A 17,117-nucleotide genomic window follows, 5' to 3' on the forward strand; every position below is an offset into this window, starting at 1 on the left:
GGTTTTTTTGTAATCTGTGTGTAGGTAGTATAGGCTGGTTGAAGTGAAAGAATTCCCTTGTTATTTTTAGTGAAAAAGATTTTTCAGTAAAAGCTTGCAAAACTAATTAATGCTTTTTCAGATATTGTAAATATTCTGTTGTCAGGTTATTTTATTAAATACTTAATTATGAGTTGAATGCTATCTGTACGACATCGTATTTTATATATATATATATATATATAGTATGCATATCTTCAAATTTGACACACAGGATCCTATCTTCAGAAAGTTAAGGATGTGGGGATGCATCCAGCAGCCAGATAGATATGAGGCTGCCACGGCTCATTGCCCTCAGGTCCAGCTGGTAGCGGAGCTGAGCCTGCCTTCCCAATAGGCACACGCACACATACAACACATATAGAGAGGTATGGGCACACAGGTCGACACAGATGGACACACTCAGCACTCCCACAAACACAAACTGCACCAACGGCCTCATCCTGTGACCCTCTCTGGCTGATCATGACAATGGTCTGGTACTGGGAAGTATATACATATAAAATGTACACATACCCCCTCTGTCTGTCTGTCTGTCTCTCCTCCTCTCCCTCTCTCCTCCTCACTCTCTGCCCCCACCCCCCGGGCTTCCAGGTCATTTCACCTACTTGCCAGCCAGTCCAGCTGGATATTCGCTATTGGTCACACACACATGCACATGCCCGTGCTCACTCCATTTGTTGGTACCACAAAGGTCTTTTATGAAACAGGTCATATACTTCTGGTTCCTTGCATTACACAATAATGATGCTGCCTATAATAAAAATAAACTAATTTCAGTATTGGCTTAGTTATAGTCCACTTAAATTCTCGTGATTGGATGTGTCTAATAATACTGGAGAATAAAATATGCTTCAGTATGAAGCATTCTCTATCCAGAAAAAAGAAGTTTCAAAATTTTTTTCACGCAGAATAAAAAATTGTTTATTCAAACATTTGCAGAGTTGCATGTAGTGGTCTTGATGTCTATACAATCTTTTTATCTTACTTCGTGACCAGATATACATAACAAACACAGACTGGAAAGGAAAAAGAAATGTAATGTTATAATGGTGGAAAATCACTTATGGGATTCTTACTAAAAACAATATTTCAATAATTTAGGGGGTTTTTACAGTTTCTACAGTTCTCAGAGGAAAAAAAAAGCAGACAGGTATCTTCCTTTCGTTGATGATTAGCTGTCTTTCATCTATCAAGGAAAGACTTCCTGAGTATGGATCTAACAAATTCTGTGTGAGGGTCTGGTACACACCTGTGCACCAGAAAAGAGAATTGGCCTGCATACTAGTTGTATTCTGGCTAGATAGTGCTGCAGAGATGGTAGAAGATGTTTTTAATTTCCTTGAAATGATCTGTGCCCCAAGCATGTACAAAGCCTGAAATAGAAATGTCCCCAAAACTCTCCAGGGCAAGTCTTGATACATCAAAGTAATAAATTCTGTCTCAATCGAAGTGATTTTGCTCACAAACTGAAATGAGAAGGTCTCCCATTAAGGGCAGTCCATTTAGGTAAAACCAATTGAGAATGGTGTAAAAGAGTGTGGCAAAAATGGAAGCAAAGACAAAAGTTCCTGAATTCCCAGGCTGTAGTTCCACAGCATTGAATAGCTCTTCCCCCAGACTCCGTATTACGAACTACTTCTGCACTATTCATATTACCCATGTAATCCTAAATAAACCTCATAAGAACTATCATTCATAGTCTTAATGAGAATGCAGTGTCTTTTCAACTCTCTTAATTTCCAAGACTCTAGCAACAAACAGCTCCATTAGATCTGATGAACGTTAAAGGATGTAACCAGAGACCCGTATCATAAAAATAAATTCTAGTCTAACTTTTCAAAATCAAGTTGCCATGTTTTATGGTACTTGGCTTTGGATTAGGAAATCTAAGTATCCAGTATCTTGATTTGCTGGGGATAAAATAGTACTATGTTCCAAGATCAGTGTCTGCTTGCTACAGTTCATATCTGCTGGAGATAAATGGGGACAGTTATGTCCTTCAACTCTTGAATATACTGTCAAAATGTGTATTGAAAGACTTAACAGTGAAATATTTTTATTAAACAACCTTGATTCTAGGATTGTTACTGCAATATGTGGATTAGAGTAGATCTTGCTTCAGAGAGATTCTTACAGGCCTTGAAGGGATCATTGAAATAGAAATATGATACTTCTGAAGACACAGGATGAAGATTCGAGGATGCTTATTTTCTGTGTGCTTTAGGACCACAGAATGGTGCTTTTGAGGATTTTTTGTGTAAGTGATGGAAAAATGACTACATCTATTCTGGTAGCAGCACTTGGATATGTTAGGCCTCTTTGAATGCTTATAGTTTCACTGTCTTCAGTTGCAGTTGCGGACATGTAACTTTTCTAAGAGTCATACTCAGAGGTTAGTAGTATGATATGAAAAAGCTGCTTTTAAATTGACTGAACTTACTCCTTCTGTATCTTAAGTGATGCATATTCATAAAATGGACTGTTAAAGAATTACATTTCTTTGATCACAAAATGCTGTGTGGATGTTTCAGTTCGGTTGATTCAGGCATAGCAAGATGTCTCTGCCTTGGCACAACCACTGGTGGTCATTGTCACGCTTTTTAAAAGAAAACGTTTTAGGAAAGCAGACGTTGAGTCTTTACAGAGATGTTACTAACTGATGTACTGAAACTTTTTTTTGTGTAGCTGCTAACTGAGAGAAGAGACAAGAGCGAGTGTGAACTGCTTTAGCAGTTTGAAGACAGGTTACAAATCTGTGGGAATATATGGCCCAGCAGGAAAGCTTTCTCTCTCTGCCACTGTAAATAGTCACGCGTTTCTGTTGGCAAGAGCTAAAAGAAGATGAATGACATGAATCATGGTGGCTTAGGGAAAACCCAGTCTTCAGAGTTGTTCTATTTGTGTGACTTCTGTGTGGCCATGACTCTTAAGATATATCACCATGAAAGGAAGATGTAGTATCTTGCTGTGAATAAGTAGTAGGTCAGATAATATCAAGATTTGTGTGTCACTGAATGACAGCTTACTATGTCAGGACCAGTCATGCTGTTACAGCCAAAATGTGACATCAGTGTTTCAGCTATGAGCCCTGTTAAAGCCGAGTTCTTAAATGTCCCATTCACTTGGGACTCATGCATAATGTCATAAATTTATCCTCTTACTTATGGCCATTTTTAGCCTTTGCTAATGTGAAAATTATTTTCTTCTTATCAAAATGCGAAATGAATTATTATGCTGGGAGGCGTAGAGGGAAGAGGAGTGAAAGTAAAGTGAGAAATAAAAGAGAGTGAAAGTAATGACATGCTCTTAGAACAATGTCCAAAGTACATTTGGGCAGTGAGGGGCCGAATATTCAAGGGGGCTTGTTTTTGCTCAAACTGGACAACTGGGGCTGGGTCATTGACCTTCTGCCACAGTGGAATTGCATGTTGAGAGAGGTGGGAAATGATGGCATTACAGAGCTCTGCTGCCCTATGCAGCTCTTCCATTCTTATGTATTTCCATAGAAATCATATGCCAGTGGAATAAGCTGGAGAATGTCTACCATATGCGCTGGTTTCAGTACAAACTAGTGCATCAGCAGTGTTGAGCAGGGCCAGAGCATTCTCCCCGTACCCAGACCTGCACCGTGGTCCTGTCCTCACAGCACAGGGAGCATGAAGGTGGCAAAAGGCTGAGACTGCTTCACTGCAGTCATTCCCAAACAGCTGTTGGTGGTCCTTTGGTCCACAGAGAGTTGTCCATAGGTAATCTACAGAAGCATGTAACAGTAAATAGTAGAAACTCTTGTTTTTCCGATTGTCTCGGCTGTGAAAGCCTAAAAGGTGTCAGATACCCTGTGTTCAGGCATTCCTGATGTGCTGGAAATCCTGTGCTGCTCAGAAGCATGGTAAGTATGCTCTGCCCTCCAACATGAAAAATGCAGAAGAGAATGAAAGTATTGGTACTTGGAGAAAAAAAAGCTGTATTTTTAAAAATGTTCAACTGACAGGTACAGACATTACAATCTCTGTAAGGAATAGGGAATACTTGGAGGCAGTATGTATGGCAGAATTCATAAATACGCAACAGCTGTATCAGTATATCAGGTGGATGAGCATATGCCAAACTGAGAAACAGGGGGAATAATACCACTGCTTTTTAAGACTCAAAAATGTTTTCATGAGTTTGAAATTGAAATTTCAGAGCTCAGAAAGCGCATTTCTCTGACAAAAATAGAGCTGTGCATACTCCTGTTTGATGTCAGTTAACAGAAGATCTCTACCACAATCCTAAAGCGTGCACACTTAGCAAAACTTCTTACTTGCAGCAATATCAGCGAATTCAGAAAGAAATTGTTTATGCCTGACTATACATTTCTGCAGTGAGTAGAGATGGGATGAGAATCGCTACCCGTGTGTTTCTGTACATTTTTTTAAGGCGGGTATGGAAGTCTTGTTAATAAAGTTTCATCATTCTTGCACAATAAATTAAAGGGAAACAAAGGAATAGCATTGCAGCACAAAATATGCTAAGCTGTAGAAAGAAATACGTGAAAAAAAGTATAGGCTTTATGTAGAATCCCAATGAAATTAGTAATTTCAGTAATTCCAAGTATATTTGTTTGCTTAATGCATTATTCATACAAATACATTTTAGTGGCTTAGATTGCCAACTTTGTCATAGATGCTTGTATTTAGGCAATTTTATTAAGGATGTAAAGTTTTTCTGTGTTTCCATGGAGTCAGTTAACACTACATAAGCCAAGATATATGTATTTATTTTCTCTCCTCAGTTATGGTAGTTCTATGGGAGTAGTCCGAAGTCGTGATTGATTCTCATTCTTTCTTTATGCTGTCTTTGATTTCTCTGGTATGTTCTTTCTGAATTGCTCTGTTAGTACTAGATGTCTCTTTTCTTTAGTACTTTTCAAGGGTCTTGTAATGCATGCTGGGAGTATCTTTTAAACTTTTCTCCCTAGTTATGCCCACTTTATGCAGGGATATGTTTAGTCTTTAAAAGTCTAAGTTTACTGGTAAATTGTACCGTAGCTGGGAATCCTTTAGAGAATAAACAGGAGGGATTATACTGCTCTGTTGTGCGGTTTTGTCAAAATGTGGAATTTAGCGGCAGAAGCTGGGGACTGTTTTCTGGAGGGGCACAGCTGGCTCTCTGCAGCTCCTTCACTCTGGCATCCCCAGCCTAAGCCTGTGCGTGCCGTGTCACAAGAGTGACAGGTGAGGGAAGGTAGCGCAGCCATCTCTTGTAAAATATCTGATAACTATTCCTCTTGACACTCGATATGCTGCTTTTAGTTCCTGAGGAAAACGAGCGTCCGTCCGTACGTTCCTGCAGAGCTATCCCTTTCAGGAGTTATAAAATAGTCATCCAGATGGCACCAAGTGTTTATGCAGAAGTCGAGGCTTAAGTCGGTCACAGACAGAGGTCCCCAAGACTTGCTTACTAAACAGATAGTTGGAATGTTGGCTCCGAGGTCTGGTTAAATCGAGCCGAAGGAAGCTGGCGCACAAGTGCGGCGTGGAGGCGGCTGCAGAAGGAAGCCGCAGATTCAGGCCCCGTCAAGCTCCGCCGTCACTTTTGGCTCTCCCTTCCCTAAACAAACATCAGCAACAGATTACACACTTTTCCCCTCAGAGCTTCAGCAGTTATTCATGTAAAGCTAATATTCACTTTCAGGAGTGTTGCCTTGGAATTTCACAAATTCATTTGACGAAGTACTTCAGTCTTAGTGTAATTATTTGGCATTTGTTCAGAACTCTGAAGAGGGGGTGTATGTATCCTGGTGTTCTTGCTGTTGTAATGGGCAGCAGTATTTCAGATGATTCTTCCAGATTTTGCTTATCTTGACCTCTGCCCACAATTCCTTTCTTGTCTCACACTGAAAAAATAAGTCATGTGAATGACTTGTATTACTTAAGAAGGGGACAAACACCCTCGTTAGTAAGCATCTCAACTAATGCTGTCCTCCCTTTACATGAAAAGATATAAAGGAGAACAATTTTAGTTAACAAAAGAAAGTATAGAGAGCAAATTATATTTTCATTCTAAATCTCTTCTTATACATTCCACTAAGAAAAATCTGAATGTTATCTCCTTGAGCTTTTTAATGGAGGTATATTAATTTAATGGAAATACTGAACTATTCAGTTGTTTTGCATCAGATATAGTGGTCTCTAACTCTCACAGTATAACTTGCAAATATTCTTTAAAACAATGCTTTTTAAGTATGGAAGCAGATCCTATTAAGATTACCCTTTTAGTGAAATATAAGATGTTTTAGCAATTTCAGTCTGTTTTTTATCTTCTTTATGTAGCGATACTGATACTGAAGGCACAAGTGAAGATTGATGTCTTAGCCTCACAGTCTGCTTAATTGGCATGAATGAATTCTTCATTAGAAGAATGATTTGAGAATAGTCCCATATGCACCAGGCATCAACATAAAGAATAATTTCAAATTACTCATTTTAAATTATACTCTTTTTTTTTTTGCTTAGAAAATAAACTCATATCTATTAAAAGTACTAGACTCATAAAACTTCCGTGAAGTTCTGTGAAATTGCTCTTCCAATTTCCCTTTGAAATTATTGATCTGAAGCAAAGCAGATTTCAAGTTAAGTTACCAGAGAAATGGTGCTACAGAAATGACCAAACCCAAAGCATGATGAGATCATTGGGGAATATATTTTCTGTTTGCTTCAGTAATAAATTATCAAGAAAATGTAGCTGATCATGTTTCCTGGCAGACTGAAATACTTCTGATAAATACTATCTTCTTTCCCACCGAAGTAAATGGGCTGGCAGCAGTTTTGAAATCAAAATTGTGGCCTACTCCACTTTGCACTCCCAAGTAAAACTGTATGATTACTGCAGTAGCAATACCAGGCCAAATGTGGAATCCAAGTCTTTCAGCTTGCCATCTCAACTTACTTCAATTAAAGATGTGAATGAAACCAGGTCATATTTGGAAATGCTGAAGTTATAGGTATTTGAAATAAGTGGTAATCTATTTTCCCTCATTAAATGGTAATACAATAAGAAATTAGTCATCCATCTGTGATTTTCCTTTGCCATTTTTCCCATTCTAGCAAAATTTCGTAACAGTAAGATGTGTCTGCAGGGTCTGTGGGTTTCCATGTGCATGGTGATGGGCAGTCTTGTGGACAAGAAGCAGAAACCATCAGGGTTGTATTTTGAGATCTCTCTCTTCCTTACCCTCCTGTTTGGGCTTCTAAGGTAGGGCAGTGGGATAGCTGCAGCAAGTAAACTAACTCGAAGTTATCTGGTAAACCAACACTGTAGCCACCTTGACTGTGGGGAAGGGATTTATATTTCGGCTCCTTTGCTTCCTGAGGGTAGTAGCCTGTTCTTACATGAGAGGAAGCTGCTTATTTCCCCTCAGTATGGTGCAAACAGGCCAAAGGGGAAAATACCCTCAAAATAGGATAGAAGGATCACAGTGACAGTCATGAGCTACAAAGTGGAACTCGTCATCTGGTAACACCTCAAGATAAGTAGATGAATTTAGGACCTGATCGAACTGCATTTTGATATATCCTGTCAGGGGTGCTGAGGCATTTCTTGCGGGAGTGCAGCCACAGCAGTACCAGCCACCTCACGAGCAGCATTTGGGTGGCTGGGGAATGCTCTTCAAGTCAGTCAGGCTGCAGCTTTTTACTGTGGTCACACGTGTTACATCAGGAAGTGGAAATCCGTGGTCACTTTTTACTTCACTCTTGATTTGTGTGGTTCTGTGCTGCTCTACTTGCAGGTTTTACAGAGTAATCAGTGTGTGTGCAATTCATCAGTGTGATTACCTTTCTTTATCCTGGTGAGAACTGTGTGTTGAAGAACTAGGTCAGGCCCCTGCAATGGGAATTGCCCAGCAGTTCACTTGTAAAAACGTTTAAGTGTTGATTTTGTTTCAGTAGAGCCATACCTTTCTGTTTATAAACTTATTGTTTCCAAATTGCTTACCCTAATTATGTCTGTTATAACTGAGTCTTTTTAAAGTAGCAAGTTTTATCATTATAAAAGCTCACGTATTCAAATGGCTGGAAAATGACCTGTTCTTACAATACCACAAGGTGTTTCTGCATACCTAATTTATATTTTGTCTCTGTCTTTGCTTGACACGTCTCACTAAGCTACATATACTTTCTCCCTGCCTAATAGCATTTGTTAGATAAAAATTGAGGCTGTGCGTTTGCTGGAATTTGTAGTGAGGAAAAAAATGAGAGTAGTTTATATATAGAACACAGAAAACAGTCTGTAAAGGTCTATAATTAAATAAATTTTGTGCCTTAATTAGACCTTTCTCATTGTTAGCATTTATGTTTCTAATTTGTCTTGAGAAAGAAATGCTACCATGCTCAGAATCTGTTTCAGCAACAACGCACGAGTGCATAAGTCACCTGTCTAGACTTCTGCTTCAAAAACTACCAGATATCTTTTGAAGCAGCTTTCAGAATACCAAAAATATATTTATTTGTCTAATATTTGTTAAATATGCTTTTGGCATTGGCCATAAGCTTCCAGAGGAAGTAATAAAAATAACAACTTTAAGTGACTTTGCTTTTCCACTTCGGCTGGGATTTTTTGGTGGTGGTATTTTTTTTGTTGTTTTAATTCACCAAGAGGTTACAATAAATGTTTTGCTTTTGTTCAGGGTGTGTTCTTAGGCAGTTACTCTGAGCTATTAAATTTATGAACCAAGTCTCCACTGTGTCTCTGCAGATGCTTGTCATGATGTATCAGACGTTTTAGCATGTTTTTGTACCTGCAGGGTCACATGCCAGGATTTTAGCCCTTCTGCAATATGCAGCTTCTGATAGCAACATGCCAGCTAATGCACTTCAAATTGATAGCTTATGAAATTTAAAACAGCTTAACTGGCTGAACTGTTAGTTGATTTTTCTATCACCTCCAAACACATTTTCCTTCTACCATCTCAAGTTTCATAGTTCTCATTAGCTTTTATCTCTTGCTACTTGCCAAAAATATGAACTGTTATGAATTAAAATGTTAATTCCTACAGATATTGTCAATGATATGCCAAATCTTTTAAAAGCTTACCTATTCTACTGTAGCATTTTAAAATCTGCTCTGGTTTTGCTCTGTTCCCTTGGCTAAACCTTAGTCTGTTTTGATGATCTTTTTGTTTAAGTATCCATGAGCTTGTGCTTCATAGCATGCTTGCTTTTTCTTTATCTAGCTTCACAACCAGCATCTTTTCCCTTGCCAACACTCCCTTTAGGATTTAACTCTTGTAAATGAATTCACAAGTTCCCACTCTTAACTCAATTTTCAAGATTTTGTACAACCCTCTTATGCCTGCCCATGCTTCGTGTTTTCTCTTTTTTTCGTATCTCTTTCATATTCATCCTCACTCATTGTAGCAGATTTTCTAAGCTTCAGATGCACCTGAGCCCATCTCCAGCTTGCTGACTTTTTTTTTCCCAAGCTATACGGTAATGTTTGAGACATTTCCACTTCCTGGAAAGATGGTACACGTAAAATAGGTTGCCTTCTGACACAAGCGTTTTCAATGCAATCGACGGCATATCCCATGAGGCCACATGTACATATTCAGTATATTTTCTGTCCCTTTCTGTCTATGGTGGTGGACTCTTTTGGTGGGATTGGTCTACCTGCTGTGCTTTCTGTGATATGAAGGAGTGGAGAATCTGCTCTCCAGGGGGAGATCTCCAGAAGTTCAATAGGGATAAGACCTAGGATACTTTGGTCTGCCTTCCGACAAATATGTCCTTATTTTCTGTGCTAAACTGTTAGATAATACTGTCCAGTTTCATAGGCGTTCAACAGGGGATGTTTTATTCATCCCTTTAGAGAGATTTCACTGTTGAGAACTTTTTTGTTCCTCCTTCACTTGTTTTTCCAGAATCTCATTCAGTGAATGCTGAACACGGATAACATTGCTTGGTCATTACCAATGCCAAGATATTACAGTTTTACAGCTGTGTCAGTTACCACGGCCCACATTGTCCCATCACTCTTTAAACTGAAGATCCCAATGAAGTTAGTGTGAACTTTTACCTCAGTTTCAATGTCAGGATGTGGCTCCTTGTACAGGGTAGTCCTCCCTGCCTAGTTACCAATTGTAAGCTGCTCTCCTCCCTTTCCTTGAAGATAAACCTCCTTATCTGGTTCCTTTTTCTTGACAATAATATTGTAGAGAGAAGAAAAAGGATTAAAGTAGGTCTCGGACAAAAATGTTGGCTATTAATTATCATTATTGTGCAGTTACATGCTTGTGTAATTCTTGTCCCCTTGGAACCTTATTGTACAGTTACATGAGGCAGAGTATTTCCTCCTCCATAAAACAGACATTACAGGTTCTCATCTCATTCCCCTGCATAAAGCTGTCACTACAAATGAAATATTAACAAAAAAGAACTCCACCTCTTCCTGAATTCCCAGAACTTCTCTACGAAGGTAGAATGTTGCTAACAGTTGGACAGACATAATTGTCTGCAAATTTCCATACTACCTTGAGCAAAAAGAAGAGAAGGTTTACAGAGTTCATAGTCACGTACTGCTTTATGAGTTTGTGCCTGTATAACCTCCATATCTGTGCTGTGGTTAACTCTCCGTGATTTATTTATTGGACACAACATTTTCATGCATATTCTAGATCCATAAACTTTTGGGAAAAGATGAAGTGGCGTGCAGTAATTTTGTAGAAAAACTTAAATCTTAGTTTCTTTACATTGTGAACTGAAGTGAAAGGAGAAATATCCTATAATAGAATAATAATGTCTGAGATGCTCTTCTGGCATTAGTGTTTGAAACATAGGAATAGAAAAACTCTAGAACTGACTACTTTTATTCAAAATTGAAGGCAGACTTCATGCTAATCAACTTAAAACATCACTTGAAGATATATGAGCTAGCAGCTTTGGCATGCCCATTTACTTTCTCAAGTTCATCTTGGGAATTAGAGGTTGTAAATGAACTTTTAAAATTAATTTTGTGGAAATCTGGACACTTTTAGAAACATGATCCTTAGGACGCCTCGGTTTACCCTTACTAGGGCAATAAATATGTGTAATTGATTCTAAATAAGTTCAGAGATGGACCAAAGATATACCTGAAGTTGAAGTAACACCCGAGTCTGAGTAATTTAAATGGTTAAGAATTTAACATTTTAATATTTCAAACTGTTAAATAAACATGAGGTGTTTAATTTGTGATACACTGTAAGAATATGCAACATCACATTCAAGACTTTTTTTACTTTTACAGAGTAGAACTCTTCAGTGCTTTTTGTTGATTACATTGAAACTCTTCATATTTATTGCTATAATGGAAATTAGATAGCTTCCTCAGAGTAATTTTTTTTTTTAATTGTTTTCCAAGGTGACTCATAAAGTAAAGGGTGGGGAGGGTTGGGGGGAAGCAGGGCACTGTTTTAAGTACAGAGCTGTTATTTGAAGGCTTTATGATTATATCATACATTAATCAGATATAAAATTAAAGCCCCAAAGCTTGGGAAACAGTCTGTGGTTCTGACTGCAGAGGCAGCTTCTTGCACGGAGTTCAGAAGGAAGGCTCGGAAGTCGAGGGTATATTCAAAACACGCAAAGCTCCTGTGCCTGGTCAGGAGAGAGGACAAGAGAGAAGTGAGTGGTTCTGAGGGCTTGGAAAAGCCGAGCCAGGCACGCAGAGGAAACTGCACAGGGCTGGTTCTTACAATACAGTGAGCGTTAAGGCCACCTGCTATATTTAGTCCCCTCTCACTCCCCTCCCTTCCCTTCCCCTCCCCCTTCAGTGCCTATATTTGCATTTGAGTTGTAATTTGTCATAATTTAGTGTAACTTTTTTTTTTTCCTATGGCATTCTAGCTTAAGATAAATCACTTTTCGTACAAAACTGTAGTTAAATATAACTATGTTTAAGTAGTGCTTACCTCTTCCAAATGATTCAGCCTTTATATGGAGGAATGTGATTAGTAATTATTGTTTGCATTTTTTCTCACACCTGAATATAACATTACCCTGAAAGAGGTTATTATGAATAACCTATTTTTATTATTAGAAGTAAATGCTTTGTCCCGGCATCTGGCTCTTTGGATTAGTCTTACTTCCATAGAATAATACAGGATGAAAATAACCGTGAATGTTACATTTGTTTAATGTTTGTATTTTCAGGGTTTGCCAGGGCTGGAGGGTCCCCAAGGTCCACCTGGCAAAGAAGGTCAAAGGGTGAGTAAACTTGGTGAACAACTGGTGGGTGCGCGAACTGACCTTGATGTGTGACTTCTCTCTAAGCGCTAATGAAAAATGGAAAGGTAGCAGCTGAGTATGAATCAACAAACCGAGCTTTGACATGTGAGGTTTCTCTTCAGTTGAAGGAGATTTAACGATTTCAACCATCTAAAGTGTTTAATGACTGGCAGCACAGATGTAGATATTGTCATTTGTGCAACCTGTTTCTGCTGTAATTTAAAATGACAGAATATTAAAATTGTTCAGATGTTTTTATTTTATTGCGGGGATAGATCATACCTTGTGAACTTTGGGATATATAAAAATATGAATTTTAGGGTCATTATCTAAAATATTAACAGAAACTAGAACTAGTGACACAAGTTTTGTTGTAGATGCCATTATGCAAGTGTCAGAGCCTAACATATATATGCAGAGAAGTAAGAGGAAAAAAAGTGATAGGTGTTATGCCCAAGACATGAAATAAATCGTGGGTTATTCAGAATGTTAACATAATGAAGTAATTGACTGACTGGTTTCTCTGAGTTATGTTTTTGTTTTCACTGACTTCTTGAATTTGGTAGTTCAGTAGAACAGATAACAAATATTCATGATTGTCGTATCTCAAGAAATAATTCAGTCTTGTTTATGATCTAGTCTGTGCCTAAAGTTTGGGAAAATAGACTCAAACATTTCAATAAATTGTACCCAGTTTGTGGTTTTGGAGTTAGATGTCTCAATAATTTTTGGTTTGTTTAGGCATCGTGATTTTTAGTATCTCAGTTAAATTATCTGAAGTGGAAGGATTTTGTAGTACCTATCATTGATCTTAGTCAACTACAGTGATTAAAGACCAGTTTAATCATGCCAGTAATAGTAATAATAGTAACAGAAGACCAGTTCTTGAACTGAGTAATGTTGTGTAGGCCAAAAAGCTATGTTTTATATTGTTTTTTAAGTCATAAAGATAGCACTAGATTTCACTTAAGTTGAATGGGAAAATATGAAAGCTGCGGTTATTTAAGTTTCATGGTAAGGATTGAGAACCCATTCAGAAAAAGTCAATTTAATAAGGGGAATCAAAAGTTGTGGTGAATATGGTATTAAACCATCTTTTACAGCATATTAACATGCTGTTAAAGATATGATAATTACTGTGACTTCCACTGTTATGCAGTTAAATATCCAGGATACTGAAAAGCTAGGAATATCCAGTTCTAGAATATTTTAGCATGCTTTTCTGTGCAGTATTGAATCTGCAGGAGCACACAGTTTGTTGGTTCTCCTTTGAGAACAGTTATAAATATGGCTGTGGTTTAGAGATATCACTCTTTGAACTTCTTAATTTTTTGAAGCAAAGATTTACATTTAGCACAATGTATTATATATAATGGTGGATAAATTAATTTCAAAATATTTCTTTTCCCATTTTGCAGCGGGAATCAGGGAGTTGGTACATTTATCATGGCCATGTCTTATTCGCGTGTAAAATGGAACTGCTGTCTCATTCCAATATCTATAAAAACAGGAGTACTGATTGTTTTACAGTCTTAGCCATGCACACAGTTGCCTTGAGGCAAACAGTGGGAACAGGACAGACCGCGGGGCCTCAGCATCTGCCTTTGTCTTTCTACCAGCGAGATGCTCACAAGACTCTTTCTGCCGGCCACCCCCGCCCAGCATTAATAACGGTTTGCAGTCTTAATTCAACTCCCATGTGCATTTGCATTTCCAATACATTTAATTACACAATAACATACTGTTTGTTACAAGATCTCTGCTCTGTTTAATGACAAACAGGACAGTGCATATCTAATGGCCATTAAATATTTTTATTTAATCATGGATGTCATGTTCCTCTGTTCTGCTTCCAGCAGAATCCTCCAAATCTTTCACATTATCTGAAGTTATTGGTTTTGTCATGGACTGTCTTTTGAAGATTAAAGCATAGTATTGAGTGTTTAACTAACTGATGATTTTTCTTCAACATCCTGTTCAGATCTAAAGGTGCTATTGCAGCCATTTTGCAGACAGAAACTGTAACATAATAGGGAAAAACAACAACAACAAAGCACCTACTCCAAAACATTTGGAAGTATCTATTCAATTTGGATGCCATTTGCATTGTACTTGTCATATTCCAAGTTTTAATTCCCACTTACCTCAGCAGCATTTTCAAAAACTGGGCTTAGTTTAATGGGGAGCTGAGAGGAGAATTATTAAATATGTAAGTTAGACACCTCAGAACACACATTAAAACGATCTAAGGAACTGAGGAAAAATAACAATGTTAATACCAGTATTGTCAAAAACTCAAAGAAACATCTAGAAGGCTAGATAGAGCTAGTGACTTAGGTAAGTGACACTACACAAAGAGATAGAAAGGGAAGAAAAAGAGCCATGCAGTGGGTTTCTTCCCTCTTTGAACTGGACCGAACCATGCATTTTCATTTTCAGCATGTTTTTAAGTAGGATTTTGTTATATCATCCAAGATATGAGTTTAATATTAGAACTACTGAGAAATACCAAAAGTGGGACCCTGCCCCAGAGTGTGCACCATCTCCTGATGTTGACCATAGGGGGAACCTAGGACAAATGTACCCCTCTCCCATCTTAAGAAGAATAAGTCAGGGTAGTAGTATTTCTTTCATCTCACAGGAATAATCTGTATCAAAAAATACATAGTAAAAATATATATAATAATTATTGTAGAAATAGAATAAATATGATTATCTATAATTGTATCATTACAATAAAGATTAACTCAGTTGTAGATTTTTTGTTCCAAGTTATGCCAACCTTAAAATACACATTGACACATATGTGAAATTGGCTTACAAGCACAAATCTACAACATCACTCATTTAGAGGTTGATGGTGGGTTATTTATTTCAAGAACAAAGGGGGATCAATACATTATTTCAAATAAAATGGTTACAGCTTTTGTCCAATAAGTACATTGTAGATACAGTTACATGGTATCATTTGAGCCAACACATGATTATTAAAATAATAAATATGTCACTTTCTGTGGCTTGGTGATTCGATGTTTTACTGTTATATGATCACGCTGGGATATGATCTTGCTCCCACTTCAACAAGCAGTTTAGCTTCTTCCACGTTTAAATGATGGCACACAAGTAAGTCAGCCATGGAACTTGATGACAGAAGTGTGTGAAGTATCTTCTGTCTGAGCTGGTCTCCTGGAGATTTTCCAGATATCCCAAAGGATGAAGGAGTTTGCTGAAAACAGCATACACTAATATTTACAGAAATTTAGAGATCATTCAGAATGAGAGAGAAGCAGCCCTGAAAGCTCTTTGTAGATCTGTGTAGTGCCAAAGAATCCCATATCAGGATGCACACTCCATTTTTTTGGCTTAAGACTAAATTCCAAACTCACTAAAACTTTGAAGTAGTGCAGTCATGGAGAAGAGCTAGTGCAACGACAAATAAAAATTGGATTCTTATGCATATTACTTCTTTCATACTGCTGTACTAGCAAAATGCATAAATATTTTTTTCTGTATAAGCAAACATATTAATAGTCTAGCATTTAGCAAGTGTGTTGGTTATGTTTATAAGAGTAAACTCATTACTTCCCATTCTTTCTCCAGTTATTGTGACATCTTTTCCTCTCATCTCCTTTGTTATGTCTTCTCATTCTGCACATAGCTGGCTTATGCAGAAGAGAGGAACCTGCATGAGAAACGAGGTAGTACAAATAGTGATCTTCAGACTTTTATAGCTTGTTTCCTTTGCAGAGCAATTAAAAGAAAGGAACAGAGTTGTGAGCTAAAGTGAAGCAATTGGCTTTTTGTTTACTACCACACTTCTGTATCTACACAAAAGAAATTACTTAGCATTTACAATAGCTCCACCAAAAAAAAAAAAAATCAGTAGTTCGTCATACGTGGTGCATCCTTATTTAGGGTGCTACTTGGAAGAGGAAGGTAATTATTATAGCAGAAGAAATAGTGGCTACATGATAATCTGGCCATATCCAGACACCATACAGTGAACTTATTTCTGATTCTTCAACCAACCTGAGACACATACAATACTCATTGAAAGGTATTTTTTGTTGAGACAGTCTTTTAAGTGAACTTAGTTAAATTTTGTGTTTATACTCTTCTTATGTTTCTCCTTTTGTCATGGTACCCACTTCCACTCACATGCGTTACACGGCTTTGTGTTTTCCTGTGGGTACAAGGAGTTCTCAAACCTTTGCAGTTCTTACAGAAAGACCAATGCTTCTCCTTGCTCTGCCACTGGTGACGAGTACAATTTTTTAGTTTTGTTATCTTTAGTGAAGTGGTTTATGTTAGACTTGAGGCCTTGGTAAGGAAGATCCTTTGGTTTTAATTCTGGTCACTGGGAGAAGTGGACCAGTAGAGGTGGCTGCTCATTCCCTCTTCCTCATTCCTGTATGAGAGACACTGGACCATTCTGTGGGTGTTACCTTCATACATCATTTTTCAGCATCCCTCTTGTTGGCTTCAGGCATTCAGAGCAGCGTGTTACTGCTGCAGCAACTTGATACTATTATGCCAGTGCTCAGAACGACATCGGGATCTTCAGAAGGTAATTTGATATTGCTCAGAAAAGTCCCTGGTCCAATATTACTCAACAACAAAAAATAGAAATATTGGGCGCTAACCTAGCATTGCATGGAATTTAAACCACAGTGGACAACTACGCCATCTTTCTGGCTCCCTGCATTATGCAGAACTTTGTTATTTCTCTTAGTATTCCTGCACTTTAGCTAAGTATATCTTTCATGGTAGTAGTTTCCAACTGAAAGACATCAATACTTTGCAAGTCTCCTCGATTTTTGTTGTTATTGT

The 17,117-nt window shown here is 37.8% G+C and overlaps 1 protein-coding gene across 1 annotated transcript in view; it reads left to right on the plus strand.

Annotated features, from left to right (window-relative positions):
• Window positions 1-17,117, plus strand: part of COL19A1 (collagen type XIX alpha 1 chain) — a 186,104-nt gene that overhangs the window by 95,398 nt on the left and 73,589 nt on the right. Inside the window, exon 15 of the mRNA XM_065632140.1 lies at window positions 12,213-12,266. Coding sequence (XP_065488212.1) covers window positions 12,213-12,266 — 54 coding nt within the window. The remainder of the gene's footprint in view (window positions 1-12,212; window positions 12,267-17,117) is intronic.

Source organism: Caloenas nicobarica, chromosome 3 (assembly GCF_036013445.1).
Source record: "Caloenas nicobarica isolate bCalNic1 chromosome 3, bCalNic1.hap1, whole genome shotgun sequence".
Lineage (NCBI taxonomy): Eukaryota > Metazoa > Chordata > Aves > Columbiformes > Columbidae > Caloenas > Caloenas nicobarica.